This window comes from Gallinula chloropus, assembly GCF_964237585.1.
Source record: "Gallinula chloropus genome assembly, chromosome: 18".
Lineage (NCBI taxonomy): Eukaryota > Metazoa > Chordata > Aves > Gruiformes > Rallidae > Gallinula > Gallinula chloropus.
Window position 1 is genome coordinate 7,022,119 of NC_140103.1, and position 16,206 is coordinate 7,038,324.

At 47.5% G+C, this 16,206-nt stretch overlaps 1 protein-coding gene across 1 annotated transcript in view; it reads right to left on the reverse strand.

The window, feature by feature from the left end:
* The window catches only part of COL27A1 (collagen type XXVII alpha 1 chain), a 153,548-nt gene that overhangs the window by 110,538 nt on the left and 26,804 nt on the right, over positions 1-16,206 (reverse strand). The window contains exons 5-7 of the mRNA XM_084272449.1: positions 10,863-10,916; positions 6,097-6,150; positions 4,046-4,099 (exon numbers count right to left, since the gene is read on the reverse strand). Of these exons, the coding sequence (XP_084128575.1) occupies positions 4,046-4,099; positions 6,097-6,150; positions 10,863-10,916 (162 nt within the window). The remainder of the gene's footprint in view (positions 1-4,045; positions 4,100-6,096; positions 6,151-10,862; positions 10,917-16,206) is intronic.

A 16,206-nucleotide genomic window follows, 5' to 3' on the forward strand; every position in this document is an offset into this window, starting at 1 on the left:
TTAAGAGAGTTTGCTTTCTCCAGGATTTACCTTGAGCTTTCTTCAAACACTGAGTAAATTCTGCAAGTGACAGGCGCTTTGGATATTCCCCTCCCCTTCCCCTTTATTATCTTGCTTCAGCTATTTAAAACAAACTCATTCCCATCAAGCAGAGTCAGAGCAGATCAGAAGATTAAATCTGGTTACAAAGATACTTTAGCTGGGCTACCAGAGAGATTGGGAAAAGAAAAAGCAGAAAGTTTAACTTGAAACAAATGGAGAGAGAAAACAAACAAGAAACAATCCCTGTGCAAACACTACAACAATAACAAAAGGCTTTGGAGGGTAGGTTACAATCTGTAACTCACTCTCTGCTACTCACCCTGTCCCGGGCCAGGGCTCCCCGCACGCATTGCCCGGCTGCAGACCCCGCAGGGAGCATCCCCTGCTCTGGAAGCCATAACCAAACCCTGGTTTGGCTGAGGACTCGGCCCTTTGCTTCGCTCACCAGATGACCCCGGGCCTGTTTCTGCTCCCAGCTCCACACCTCTGCTTAACGGGTTTTTTATTCTTCCCATGGGCTATTCTAGACCTGCAGCCTAAGCCTTCTCTGGCGGAGGTATGCGATGCTCTCAGCCATCCTGGCTACTACCCGCTCCCCTCTGCATTCCTCCTCGCTCATTATTTCAGATGTTTTGGCTTGGAAAAATGTTGATTCCCTTTTCACTGATTCTCTCCTGCTTGACCTTGCTGATGTATCACAACGTGGTCTTTTGACTGAGTTGCACCCCCTGAGAAGGTGGTGGATGACCTAAAGACCATTTGGCTACTGGCTGGCCTTTGAACCACCTTGAGTGCTGTTACTGAGCCTTCTATTTCAGCCACTGGCTCCTAACTGGAAGTGCCTCAGCAGCTCTTGGAGCAGGACCAGCAGATGGGACTCTCTGCCTCTCTCCAGGAACCTGCCCCATGAGACCCTCTCTGGCTTATCCTCCCCCGGGCTCCTCGACAGAGGATCAGCATCACAATAAAAGAGGGAGGATGCTCCACCCTGGTTGGGTGTCTGGCCTGAAGGTGAGTGCACACTGTGAAGGACCAGACCCACCCATGCATGGAAGGCACATCACCTATTCCTGGAGCGTGGACCAGACAGAGCGCACATGCTGTGGCCCCCACCTCACCTCTTCCAGAGAGAGGTGCCAACAAAAACAGCTCTGGGTTCAGCACCTCCAGACATGCCCTGGGATTCAACATGGCCTCTGCCCAGCCCCTCCAGCCACAGCCTGGAGCAGTAACTACCTTTGTTTCCAGACACTTGGTGCACCTATGTTCATGGGTACAAACACCTAGGGATATCTTGCTCCCTGCAGCGATACGAAAGGGGCCTAGAGCTTGGCAGCTCTGAGTCATTCTGCTCTGACTGCAGGACAGGTGTTCTGCCCAGAGCAGGTGGTAGGTGATAGCTCCTTGAGATGCTCAAAGCACATCCTGAGCTGAAGTCTGCACTGAGCATTGCCTCGCTGTCCCTATAATGGTAAGTGAATGGCACTTAATGTAGGCACTCTGCTACCGTTGCATCCTATTAAATACCCTCTGCACTAGGTATAACAAGCTCTGGGAAGCTTCAAGTGTATGCTTCTTTATAGTAGACTGCAGTTATTTCTGTCTCAGGTTAATTATAGTGAGGAGAAAACAGAAAGGCTTTTGTATGCTAAAGTTGGCTGCAACGTGAAAGTATTTACCTGCTAAAATCCTCTTCAAATAGCACTAAAATGACAGGGCAGAGGGTATGAAAACAACTGCATTTGCTCTTTTATCCAAACACTTCCTGATGATTACAGGGTGCTCAACACAAAGGGCTGTGATTTAGAAAGGAAATTGCACTCCAGTGAAGGATTTACTCATCTGTGATGATATTTATAATCCACGCTCTCCCAGCTAAAAAGGATCACCCTGCACTTTGATAGGAAATGTGAAGAGTAAAGAGGCCAGCGAATGAGAACCGCATGACAGGATGTGTTTTGAAGCACTGACCGACTCCCAGCTTTGCCTTTACTCCCCGAGTGACTTTGCTGAAGCTTGCTCTGCTCACTGCTGTCTTCCACAGCCTTGCTCTTTGCTACAACCATTTGCAGCTCCACTGCGCATCTGAAGCTGGAGGCAGCGCTCCGCTGAGACGTGTCTGCAAGGCAGCTGTGACCTGCACCCAACAGCCAAAAACCAAAGCCCACTGACATGCCATGGGCACCAGAGAGAAGGGCAGAGTGGACAGCCAAGTCCTGCTGCCGTTCCCAAGAATCCCTGGTCAGCAAACCAACGCTTGCTCTGTATGGTGAGATGGGAATTACAGCTGCTGCTTGAAAGGCACTTTCATATACTTGTAGATGGGCGCAGGCAGAATGACTTTGGGGTGCTCTGAGGTCAGACTCTCCAGTCCCACAAAGAGCAAAGGTCTGCATTCAGAGGGCAGGCACTGTGGTGGGAGCTGTGCTGCCCAAACCCATACGCCGCTCGGCTGTGGCTCCAGCTGATGCTGCTGGACCAGTCGTTTCATTTAGTGGGGAAAGTATTTTGTTTCCCCTGGTGAAATATTTTGCCTCATTGAAAGCTTCTACATGGTGTTTTCAGATCAAAGCCCTTAGAGCTCTTTTCACAGTCCCTCCATGGAGTGAGAGGGAGGGATGTCCATTTCCAAGGCGTTGCTGTTTTCTGGTAGCCAAAATGTGTTGCCCACCTTCAGCCAAACACCAGCATGTTTTCCCTGGGAGAATGCCAGCAGGGAATCCAGATTTTTTTTTAAAAGAAAGATTTTTTTCCAAACATTTCTCCAACAGCTGTAATTTTTTTTCTTGATGCAGGATGCTAATAAAAGCCAGGTTACACCAAACCCACTGCCAGACTAGTGCTACTGGGAGGTGGTTTTCCTAAGCTGCACCAAAGGAAAAATTTCAGCCTTCAACTTGCTCATTAGTTGAAGAAACAGAAGCATACCCCTGCCTTCGCCCTGTCCTGGGGGAGATGGAATCAGATGTGAAGGCCATGTGCTGGACTCAGGAATGTTTATTCAATCTCCTGTTCCTTCTCCACTTTTTCCACTACGAGTCCTTGCTCTCCTGACATTGCATTTTGCTGATTGTAGCCACAAGATTTTATTTTATGAGCTGTTATACCAGGAAAATGGTATTCTTTGCACCCTATTTGTTAGAACTTGTTTGTGACAGCAAACTATCAGTAATCAATCACTCTTTTGCTCCTAGCTCCAGACTGCACCCCAAGCATGACCAGTCTTGGGAGCAGAAAAACAAACCCAGCCCCTACTCTTGGCAGTTTGATTCCAACATAAAGCATAGAACTAACAGTCATGGAGAAGGGGAGTTTCTTTCAGCCTCCTCCACACCTTCTTTCTCTCCCCAGAGTCTTAAAGCATACCTGAGTAGGTGTTTTGTGTGCAGCTAACTGGCCTGAAGAACAGCGTATCTTCAGTGGCCCATTGACTGTGAAGTGATTGAAACAAGATGCTAATTTTAACTGTTGGGCTCAGCTATGTCAGAAAGGGCTTGTGGGGCAGGGGAGCAGTATCTGCTGAGCACAACTACCAAACAGCTTCCAAAGAGACCAAACCGACCTACCAACACAGCCTGGAACTGGAAGGTCAGCTGAAGTGTGCTTGGTGAGCTCAAGGTATGGATCATTAAGGTACCGCTCTGCGGACTTGTATGTGTGAACACAAGCACACAGGCTGCTGCACTACAAAGGCGGGGATGGATCTTGTGCTCCATCACTATGTGTAGCCTTTTCCAGGCACAGGGATGTTGCTGGTGATGTTAATAATGTTGAGACATCATTATGGAAGCAAACAAAGTAAAACCTGGCTAGTGATGTCAAGTCCTCAGACAAAATAGAGGGGAGGCATACAGGTATTTTGTTTGAGATGCGCTTTACCAGGAAAGGCAGTCAAGGTTTCCTTGGATAGTCTAAACCTGCTCTGGATCCAGTGAGTACTGATGCTGGTTGTAAGGCCATTTCGTTAGCACATCTAGTTCACAAGAAAAGAAGGCACTCCTACCTTTCTACCAGGCGGTCCAGGGAAGCCAGTCAAACCAGGTAAGCCCACATCTCCCTGAAGAAAGCAAAGAAGATGTGTGAGTTCTCAGTGTTTGCCCTACACCTCACATACTGTTACTGGAATTATTTTGCTGAGAGTAGCACCAAACCATTGATATTTCTGACTCTAGTTGCAAGTCTCCAAAAACTGACTGGGTAAGAAGTGGAGATTGAGACATCATCTCTATTAACTGGCTCATATAAATAATAAACCCAGTTAATGAATGGCAGCTGCTGCTAGAGACCAGCTTCTTGCCAACAGAATTAAAGGGTTTTTTTTCAATTGTCTCATTCAGTTGCATGCTCCATTTGCCTTTGGATAAGCATCTAAATTGCCAAGGAAAGAAAAGTTTAGCTTTCAAATGCAAGGAAAACAACAGGTACCTCCTGCCAAAGCCTGTGGTTGTGCTGACACTCGGCTACTGCACTGGCTCAGCCCACAGCTCCAGTTCTGATGGTGCTGAGGGTGTAATTCTTTAACCTGCCTACATGACATGGTTCAAACCTTCGCAGGCTGCTAGTGGGAGGGGTTTTGCAGTGGTCTGTACTTTTGAGAAGAGATTGCATCACATCCCAGCTGGCATACCCAAACCATCACGGGACCAGAGGAGTGCATTGCTGAGACCTCTCTAACATCTGATCCATCCATACGAGCCCATTTTGGCCTCCTCTGACTAGGCTGAAGAAGCCCTTTAGAGGCTCTAACACTGCACTGTGCCTGCTCCCTGAAAACGCGTTTGGAGCATCTAGCTTCAAAATTAGGCATCACTCCAGACTCCTGCTGGAAACTCCTTGTTTCCATTACTGCTAACAGGAATAAAGCCTTGTTAACATGAGCTAAAAGTGATCTGGATCTCTCCCCTCCTTACACTGAGCTTGCCTGCAAGAAAACGGTTCCAGACTCTGCGGGTGGATGATTTCCACGTGATGCCATTCTGACATACTGTACCAGCAATTTCAAAAGGCATCTCGTGCTGTTAAGTTAAAAGCATCATTTCAGACTCAGCCTTCTCAATGTTTTCCTGTCAGCCTCCATCTTGCATCTGTGTGGCTTGCTGTGCTCCATGGAGACATCTGGTTTCACATGCAGGGCCTAAGTTCTTCATGGATGATGCTTTCTGTTAGCTGTGCACTTACAGCCAGGCTTATGGTGAAAGGCAGAGAACCAGGCTTATTGCCCTGGACATGAGTTCTAAAGTATTGGGCAGGCACCACTGAAAGAACTAACTGAGGCAGAGGTTGTGGAGCCCTGATCGCTCTTCTATTCATTTCTAGACTTCTGTTAGACCTTCCTGCCTCAGTAAAACTTGCTTGGCTGTGAAACAGCAAAAATGGGATTTGGAATTTATTGAAATTAGTAGAACTCCAATCCTTAGCAGTTGCTAGATCAAGAAGCCAGCTTCACTTCCCAGTTACACCCTTCGTGCTGATTTGAGTAGAACCTTGGCAGAGAGACCTCTGGTTACCACACAGCAGGGCCCGTGCATTGGCAGTGCCATGGTCTGAGAAGCCTTCCTGCCTCCACCAATGTGGCAGAAAGGCTGCTCTCACCACAGCAATCTGCTGCAGGCTGTGTATGTGATGGGAGGCAAAGCCCTGCTCCTCAGCTCCTGGGAAAGAACATCCTCCCCTTTGCCTTCAAGGTTTTTATTGCTTTTCCTGGGATTGCCAGCTGTGTGCCCAGAGTGGCAAGGTGTGGCTGTGTTTCATATGCTCTCACTTACACATCTAGCTTAAGTAGCCACATGCTTGCAGCAGCAAGGACTTAAGTTTGGGCTGCAGCTTGTGCGTAATATGGGCAACAAAAGCTGTGCCAGCAGGCACTTCAGAGCACTACGGTCGATACCTTCGCCAACTCCCTTTAGTCCTGAATCTGGGGTCTAAAATCTTAACTTTCACTCCTAATTCTACTTGAGTAGCTGCAATGCCTGTGGCTGCAGTACCGACTGCCTTCCATGTGTGTGTTAGACCGCACAGTGCTGCTACGCCTGCGCACTCTGGGCAGCACCTTACCTTCTGCCCATTGCGAGCTTTTCCAGGCGACAACCCGGGATCACCTTTCTGACCCTGAAACAAGAAACAGAAATTAATGCCATAAGCCCAGGACCCAGCCCATAGATGTGGGCCTGCTTTCACTGAGTCTCCACATTAGAAAAACATTTTGGTTTACCTCCACCTTGCGCCCCCGACATCCCACCCGTATGGAAGTCCCCAGGTATAGCTGTTTTGCTGGGGCTGGCTCTGGCAAGTGATTGCTGCTGCTAAAGCGCTGAGTTTTAAATAGCATTTGACAGTATTAAATTGTCTAGAGGAAGGATAACTGGAAGAAAGGAATGTTGGGATTTTTGATACTTATTAAACTAGACAGCTGTGATTTCTTCCTTGTCTACAACCACCATCGCAAAAATAATGATCAAGCCTATTACCGTGGCTAAACCATCCTTTTCAGAAACTGCTAGATGCTCTTGCTTTTTTAACTGTGGGGAACAGATGAAATTGCAGAGCAAGTTACACTAATTAGACACTACCCACAGCCAGAGTAATTGTGAGGCTTTCAGGCTGGCAGAAGAAAGAGGCACGCTTAATCTTAAGTCGCAGTGTTCTGTATTTTCCTTCTTAACAACCGTGACGAGAGAAATTACAGTTTAAGGCTGTGATCTTCTGATGAACACTGGCTAGAATTTCAGCAGCACTTGAGTGCCTAATTCCAGTAGATTCCTTTGAAAATCCCAGTACAAATTCTTGAAAGGTGGGAAAGCGGTGTGTGCACCCAACAGGGTGAGAGAAGGAGGGGAAAGTAGAAGAGATTTGAAGTGTGCCAGATTCTTTTGGCAGGGGAGAGGGAAAGCGTAGCCCTCAAAGAAGCTGGGGTCTGTATCACATCTCTTCTGGCACAGTGAGGACATGAGTATCCCAATATCAGGCACTGGCCGTTTAACACCCCAGGGATCATAAACAAGAGGCGACCTCTGTGTGTGCCAAATCAGTAGCACAGGACTCAAAGCCAAGGGCGGTTGTGAGGGTTAATCAATATGTGTCAAGTGAAGGGCTGGGAGGGAAGTGAGACCCTATGAAGGATTTAATCGTATTTGTTACCTGGCATTTCTCATTGGCAGCACAAAAGTTTAGTTATAGCTCACTGAGCAGCTTTTCCACCCAGCCTCACTGCAACTACATATGACACACAGTTCCCACCTTGCAGAGTGTGTAAATCTCCCCTTCTCCTCCTCCACCATCCACCACAAGCTGCAAGGTTCAGGGAGTGAGATTACTTGGCTACGGACTGTAGGGAGCACTGCTGATTCAAGGCAGATGCATCAGTGCAAATTCTGAATGAAGGCTGCCTGGTTCCCAAACAGTAAATGAAGTCATGCAGATAATCTTGCTTTGCATGCAGCTGATATCAGGGCATTTCTCCCACTCTTTGAGCTTCAGAGCAGCCAGCGGGTGCCACGAGCTGCTGGGAACAGGTTAGAGCAGTCCAGAGAATCACAGGGTGCTCATTTCTACTCTGCAAAATCAATTTACTGCAGCAGGTAGGCACCTGCCACCCTCTCTAAATCTTACCCTGTGCTCAATGCAACGGCTCTGAACCATGTAAAGGAATACAAACCACTTGCATTTATCCCCAAGAACCTCCAGACCACGTTAGCAAAGACCAGGCACGCATTAGATCATGGTTCTCTGCTCAACACTGCTGAGACCATTATAGAGGTGGAGAACTCAGCTGCAAGCAGGATCACACATCCCTAGGATCAATCAGCAAGATGGCACCAAGGCCAAGGGAACAGATGCCTGGATGCTGAGGGCTGAAATTTGAATCAATCGCGCAATTCTTCTCGTGCAGCATCCACAATGTGGAAATTAGCCTAAACCTTGTCCATCACCGAGCCGTGGCACCTCACCCACAGGCTTCTCTCTTTCCCATCCCAACTCTCTGAGCTTTATCCTATTTTCTTCTCGTTTTTCCCTACCTGGGAAAACACTAGAGCTGTGCACTCTAAACACCTCAGCTTTGCAATCCCAGTAATAGCATTTTCAACAACAGAGAGCCAAGCCCATGAGCTACCTTGGAGCCAAACCATTCACTAAAAGGAAAATTCAATTTTTCCTAGTACTGTAAGAAGAGAGATGTATCCAGAGCAGCTAACTAAGCAAGCCACAGTAATGCGTGATGTCAAAAGCCTCCAGATGAGAGATGCAAACCCAACTTTCGTAATGGCTTTCAAAAAACACACGCAGTCTGACAGTTAACCCTCCTCCCAGTCCTGAGCTTTGTTAAGGCATCCTTAGAGCTACACTTAACCATTAGCAAAAATAACACCCCCATCCCCACAGCAGCTTACAGGTCACACAGCCAGCCAGAACCCCAGCATATGTCTACAGCTGGCTATCTCCTACAATCAGTCTTTCCTAACTAGATGCAACAGCAACTTTGCAATTGCCAAGGGCAACAAACAGATTGCAAAAAGTGGCACCACCCCCCCACCCCCCTTTAAGCAGTTGGATACTATAACTTGCTGAGAAGAGCAGGATGAGCTAAATTCTCAGGCGGCACAAACAGGTATAATGCCATGGGAGCCAGTGGAGCCCTGCCCAAGGAGATCAGTGGGAATTTGGCTTAACAGCTATGTACAGCTCCGTGCACAAGATTAGCTTCCAATGTAGAAGGGCCCACAAGCACTCAGCTCCAGTGATGAGAACAGGGCAGCCTCTGCACAGGACAGCTTCAGAGGTGCAGCAGGCTGACAAAAATGATGCTCCTGGGTCACTTCCTAAGTGACAATGACTTGTCAGTCACTTTTTCCAAGCTGTGTCTATCTGGGAAACATCAGTTTTATTTCTTGGATTGCTTATTTTCCCCCTGTGGTATTAACTGCTGTCTAGGAAAGACCTAGTCCAGCTGCCATTTGAAGGCTCTCAGCAAGAGAAGTTCTAGCTGGGGCTGCTCTGCCTTGACACACCAGCTGAGCTTTCACAAGTCCATAACTCCAGCCACGGGCTCAGTCTGCTAAGAAAGTATCAGGCTGGTCAAGCCCGGTGAAGAGAGAGACATTTACAAATGAACGTGGGTGAAACATCAATTTTTTGTGCAAAGTCAATCATTTGGGGCTGGTGGAGCACCAGAGACATGAAGAAGAGAAGTCAAAATTCTGGGGCCTGATACAAGCGTTTCAGGTGCGAGGGTCTCGCAGTCGTGGCTTTGCAGCCTCTCCCTGCTAGAGGTGAAGTTCTGCCCAGGACTGAGCTGCAGCTCTCACATCCCCGCTGCAAAACCAAAAGAGGGATGTCTTTCACTGCAGCTCTGTGTAGGAAGGGCTCCTCCTGCAAAAGGTGGCTGGACAACATGAAAATGTGTCGCACAGGCTGATGACACAGATCTCTGCGGCAGATTATTCCTGCTATCCCTCCACCAAGGGCTTTCTGCTGTCAGACTCTGCATCAAGATGGAGCAAACATGCTTTACAGGAAGTTTTTATTTCTAGTAGACCAACCGAATACAGCCAAGTGATGAGTTCTGACAAGGTGCTAGAGCTAAAAGTGAGGGTTTTTTTAATTAAAAAAAAAGAGAGTCCTATAGCATAGTTTTACTCTCCAGATTGTGTCAGGCTGAGTGAGCAGGACTGGAAGTTCGATAAAAGAACTTTGATTTGACTTATAAAACTCAACAAGTGTGATCTGGAAGTCATTGATGGAGAATAAATGCAGAACACTAAGATGTAGAACTTTTACAGCCTCACTTTTCAGGCCATATAACTATACTTTAGAATTTAAAACAGCTGCTGTTCACCAGCATGTCTCCAGTGCCTAATTTTTAATCACGTAGAGGCAGCAGGCCAAGTTTCCAGAATCTTTTTCCCAGAGCATCAATAGCACTCACAACATCTCTGCCTACTGATGAGATCATAAAAGAAAGGGCTCTCGCTTGTACCTTTCTGTTTGGCTGAGACATCCTACAGCTTCCTTCCAAAACTCGACTCTTCTTTAGCCCCAGATAAGGGTTAGAAAACATCCATCTACTTCTGTGTAAACAGTGACACCAAAACAGTCCAAAGCAATTTCCTAGGAACTTCACAGTCCTTAAGTAACACAAAGCCTGATCCACAGGAATGAGCTGGGAATTAAAACACCTTATTAGCTCCACTCTGGAGCTGCATTTGTCCCAGGCAAAGGGAAGAGGTCTGGCTGCTGGGGTGACTCCCACCTTGCAGTATCTACAAGGAAGCAACAGGATCAGCTTGGGAACACTGATGGAGTTCAGGGTTCTCAGAAACTCTGGAGAGGGAAGGAGAGATGTGGGAGTTTCAGGAGGAGGAAGGCAGAGGAGGAAGCCAGGCACTGTCTGTCCCAGCCCCACTGCTGTCTGCACCCAAAGGTGGAGGAGGAGGAGGAAGAAGCTGCAAAATCCAGAGAAAAGAAATGAGAAAGCAAAGAAATCTGGACATGGCGAGGCTCCGCAGCGGGAGGATTCCACTGCCCTCATCAAAACGTGGCAGTTTACTCCCTGGCACGGGCACAGCCTAAGCAGGGTCCAAATTAGGCAGTCTTTGAAATTAGGGAGAACTGAGAACCAAGGCACGCAGCAGGGTCTCTCACAAGCACAGGAAAAGACTTTGGCTGTGCTGCTGGAGGGCCTGTGTGTGAGCAGAGGGAAGGGGAGAAACAGCTTCAGCTACTCATCATTTTGTATGGAGCAGGATGGAAAAGTCCATCCATCCCCCACCAGGACGACCTCTGAAACAGGATGACAAAGGCTCCCTGCACTGATTAATACTTACTTTCAGGCCTGGGGGGCCAGGTGAGCCAGGGTTTCCGTGGGGACCTGGGGGACCCTGAAAAACACAACAAACACAAAACAGAGTCAAAAGGAGTCAGTAGGCACCTGCATTAGTCCCAGAAGCAGCAGCATCCCAGACTGTGCTGTGGCCAGACCTAACAGCACAGCACCAGCAGCCCAGAGACACCTGCAACGGGACCTTTGTAGTGCCTTTGGCAAAACTTCAGAGAAGTGAGGGGTGTCTGTCACCACAAGATGATCTGGGGACACCAAGCAGTCTACATATCAGGGACAGAAACTACTTTGGGGTCAGGGGAGTCAAAGCTCTGCAAGGAGCCCCAGCAGAGAGATATGGAGCTAGGCAGAGTGTTACCAACTGCTTTGGGAAAATGGAAGAGAAGACAACTAATTACTGATGGAAAATTTGAAATTGTTCAGCAATTTCAGATGAACTGATTTCCCCAGAAACCAGATTTTTGCTTTTAGAGGTTAGAAAGAATGGATGGACAAAAAAACGGGGGGAGCAGAGGAAGCCCCTGTTTAAAGCATTAAAATCTGTATTTTTGCAAAGGTCTCACAAGTATCTACCTCATACATACAGCAGTATCTCCCTTTGCATCACATTTTAAACCACCCTGCATATTTTCCAAAGACTATTTAAGGAGTTATCTGGAATAAGCAGCTAAGAATAGTTTATCCCAGGATAGTATACAGCACAGAAGATCTGTTAACCTTTCAGGCAGAAGTAATAACAATTCTAAGTTCTCTTGAACACGTTCCTGGGAGATGAAATAACCTAAAGAATCAAGTCCAAGGGCTCCTGTTCTGCCAAGACTGTGTGAGCTTTGCACTACCAGGAGTAGCACTTTAACGTGCTGTCTAATTAGGAGGAGTACATGTTAGGGGTTGGAAACCCACTCAGATGCTTTCTCAACAAGCTGTAGTATTTCTTATGAGCTTGACAGCACGTGGGGCCAAAATCTTCAGGCTCTGATTCCCAAGAAAAGTCAGGGGAGTTAAACATGCAACAGCCATCCAAGTTCAGCTCCCTTGCTCACTTTTGAGGGAACATCAGTGCACTGATGTCTCTTCAGCTTTATTTTTATCACACTTAATAGAAGATAATGCCTTTTTCTCTTTAGCTATTGTGCTTTGTGGTGCAGACAGTTGTTGAGTGCTCAGTGCTATTTCACATCACACACTGCTCTGCTCTAAGAGGCTGATCAATTAAAAGGCCAAGGCTGAACTTTCCAAATCTTTTATCCAAATTTAATGTCCCACTCAAATTCCTTCCACATTTTCAGCCTAAACCAAATACGTTTATTGTCCTGTACCTAATTTGCTTCCAAATTTTCAGCCTGAAATTCTCCAATAGTTTAACCTGGCTGTGAATTTCCAATGAAAAGCAAATGTTAACTAAAATTAAGGTGTTTGAGTATCATCTTGTCATCTGAAAACCCATATAGCTGCTGTAACTGAGCACTGAGTAATCTTAAACAAATTCATCTTCCCAGCAAACTGTGACAGCATCTGTTCACCTCATTGGGTGGGACGCTGAAACGGGACTCGATGTGCTGCTTAAGGTAATTCAACAAGCCTGTGGTAGCAAAACCACTTCAACCCAAGGCTTCCAAGTCTCAAATATGCATGAAAATTAAGTGACAGAAATCAGAACATTAAATTCTCTAGAACAGATGAGCTCCTAAAAAGCTCCTACATATAAGCAGTAATCTGGGTAGCTCTGAACGGCGTTCATAAATCCAGACTGCTGCTACATTTGAGGAGGGAATTCAACTTTGGAGTCAGGCAGCTTGTCCCAAAGCCCTTTTCAGGGCAGTTAGTTGAAATCTGTGCTCCACCATAGCCTGGGGCAGACTTAAAACAGTGTCAGACTGAAGGAAACAGCATGGTTTGGTGTGATTCCTAATGGAAACCCATAGTTTCCAGGAGGAAACTTGGAACAGAGGAAGCTCAGCTGCCGTTTGAGAGCTCCTGGTGCAGAGCCGAAGCACACCTCCAGCAAACTCTGCTGCAGTCTCCTCCAGAGCTAAACCAAAACATGGCAATGCAATCATAAAAAGCCTTAACCAAAAGGAGGGAAGAAAGGACAGAGAATCTAGTCCCAGCACCCAGTGACAAAATGCGATTATGAGAAACACGGGCTCTTGATGTGAGATGGAGCCTTTACCACTGAATTCAGTGAGACTCATAGCATGTCGTCCATGGAAGGGCAGAGACCCATCCTGTTCCCAAACACCAGTGTGGTCTTATCCTAGTGAGAAGAGGCCACGTCCTGCTGGTGAACTGACAGAGGGGGGTCCAGTCTGGCACACCGGAGCTGCTGCAACCAAGGCTGCAGCCTGTGCTAGATGTTTTAAGCTGCTCTCAGAACAGTGGGGAGAAAAGGGTGTAGCCTGGCAGTAGTCCTAAAAATGGCGAAAATTAACTGATCTTGATGTGTTCCAACACGGTTACTCCTGAATCTGCGATTACACCCACATTCTTGGCAGAGGAGGAAGATGCAGTGTGGTACAGTTAGATGGCCTGAGCAACAAGAGGGACAGGACAGCATCCGCCTCGGGGAGCTGTCAGCAGGGCAACACCTGAGCAGGCATCACAAACCAATCCCCACACCAGTCTGAAAAGCCCAGTAGCAGTCAGCATACCCTCAGGCTACCGCCCTTCCTGTATTAAGCCACGTCCCATGTTCATTACTCTTCTGCTGGGCAGCAGAATTACTCTTCTCCAATGAGTGCTCGCACAAACAGCCCTCTTCTCATGGAGAAACAATTGGGGAGTTACTTGCTTTGTAGTTCTATACTTCATTGCTAGTCAGATTTTACTCATGCTATCCTGGATTTTAATTACATTTCCACTCGGGATCCTCTTATGTATATTTATCATCAGTGCACTAGTTTTGCTCCTTTTCTACACACAGGACAGCACAAAATAATGAATAAAAAATGAAATAAAAATGAATATATTAAATAAATATATGGATAATGCACATAAATGAACACATGAATAAAAATTAAATATAAAAAAGAATTTTAAAATCCCATAGCATGTATCAGTGTTTGCATGCATGCCTGTTTGCCCACTTGCTGTGACTCCCTTACAGCTGCCGAATCAATCCAATCTAGCGACAAGACAACTTGCATCTCCCAATACTCCCACCAGAAATTCCATGGAAAATCTTACCATGGGACAGCAGTAGCCTGAGGCTGAGCCAGAACAATCCCCGAGTGTGTTCTCCCAGGGAGGGGAGGGGGGTTCCCAAAGGTGACGGGTTTGTAATCTCCCTGGAATGTCTTTTACGTGAACGATGCTCCTTGAGAACTACACTGTGCAGTCCAGTTCATCTCTGTGACGTGCCTGGAGATGGGACCCCACTCTCACAGAAGCGCTTTTATGTGTGCTGGGTTCACAGCCCACAAAAATTAACAAAAGTGTAACTGTGCACAGCCCCCCCATCCCTCCAGCATTCACAAGGAGGGGGAAAAAAAAATCCTCCAAACTCCTGCTAAATGCTAGAAAGCTTCAGTCAGAGGAATGGACACTCATTCAGAACTCATTCTGTCTTGGGGTTTCACTGTGTAAAGCAACTTTTTCTGCTCCTGACCTACAGATCCCACCCTGACCTCTGGCTTGCTGAAAAATGAGCTAAATATTTGAAGTGAAGCCAAACAAACTGTTTCTTTAGACACTTCTTTTCAGAAATTAGGAAATCTTCGTAAGGAAATGAGGATACTGGGGAACCTCTCTGGCTGGCTAAAGTCTCACTTGTTTTAGGAGGGAAGCCCTGCATTTTGAAGCAAAGGGAGATTTTTTGCAACCACAGGCCAAATGTAACAGGGCCACGTTACATCAGGACCTCGCAATCTTTCAAGCCGTGAAGGTTCACAGGAGGATGGCAAGAGCATCCCCCAAAGCACCAGGGAGCACGCACAGGCTGTCTTCACCCATTCATTTGGATTTCTCCTGTGTTGGTGCCAGTGCAATGGCAATCACAACATGCCAAGATTATTGTTCCCAATTCAGCCTCTGGCCCATTGTGTGGATGTGGGTAAAATGCTGCCTTTCTACCTGAGTTGGCTCACTTGCCAGAGAGGGAGATCCACTTCCAGTGTGACCAGCCTTCCAACATTATCTGTGTTTTGGAAAGTTTGGCTACAGCTCTTCTCTTGCTGTCCTGGGAGCGAAGCCAGTGACTGGACTCCTGTCCGTCACGCACCAGCTTGATGTTTCCTTCACGTAGGAGGGGACTGAGAACTAGGGTTTCTGTAGCACTTCTCATTTAAGCCCGAGTATCATGGTTCACAGCGCTTTTCCACACACCTGATCACACTGCGGGTAGTTTGCTGGTCTAACTGTACCAGCGAAGGCTGCAACTATTTCACAGGCTCACAGAACTGTAGGGGTTTGAAGGGACCCCCAGAGATCATAGAGTCCAACCCCCTGCCAAAGCAGGTTCCCTAGGATCAGTCACACAGGTTGGCGTCTAGACAGGTCTTGAGTATCTCCAGAGAAGGAAACTCCACAACCCCCCTGGGCAGCCTGTCCCAGCGCTCTGTGTCACCCTCACTGGGAAGTTCTTCCCCATATTGGTGTGGAATTTCCTGTGCTGCAGCTTGAGGCCATGGCCCCTTGTCCTGTCCCCACAGACACTGAGAAGAGGCTGGCCATTTCCCCCTGTCTCCCACACTTCAGATACTGATAAACATTCAGCAGGTCCCCTCTCAGTCTTCTCTTCTCAAGGTTGAACAGCCCCAGCTCACTCAGCCTTTCCTCACAGGGAAGATGCTCCAGGCCCTTAATCATCTTTGTGGCACTGCACTGGACTCTTTCCAGGAGATCCCTGTCTTTTTTGACGCTGTTGAGTCCCAGGTGAGACAGGAACAAGCTACCATGGTGCAGGAATCACTGCTGGGAGCCGGTTGTTGACAGTTACTTGTAGAGCTTGTTAGCAGAGCTCTGCCAGCAAAACCCAGCCCCAGCGCTGCCTCCCCACTGAACCTCAGTGTTTGCAGAACCGCAAAGGTCATCTGCAGAAACAAAGTGCAAGACCCATCACTCACCCAGAAGTGCTCTGTGCGGTGGCTGCGTGTGCACCCGAGGGCCAGCGCTCACCCATGCAGCCATAGGAGCTGCCTTCCAGAGGCACCTCAGGTCTTGCATGGATGCTTGCCAAGGTACCTGGTATGTTCATCTGAGAAGCAGCGTGTGACAGATCTCTTGGCTGACGCCTCAAACTCCTTAACGCAGATATAAACACTGAGAACCATCCGAGCTGGATGCAGCCCCTGAAAAAACCTGCCTGAGAAGGGCACCCCACCATACAGCAA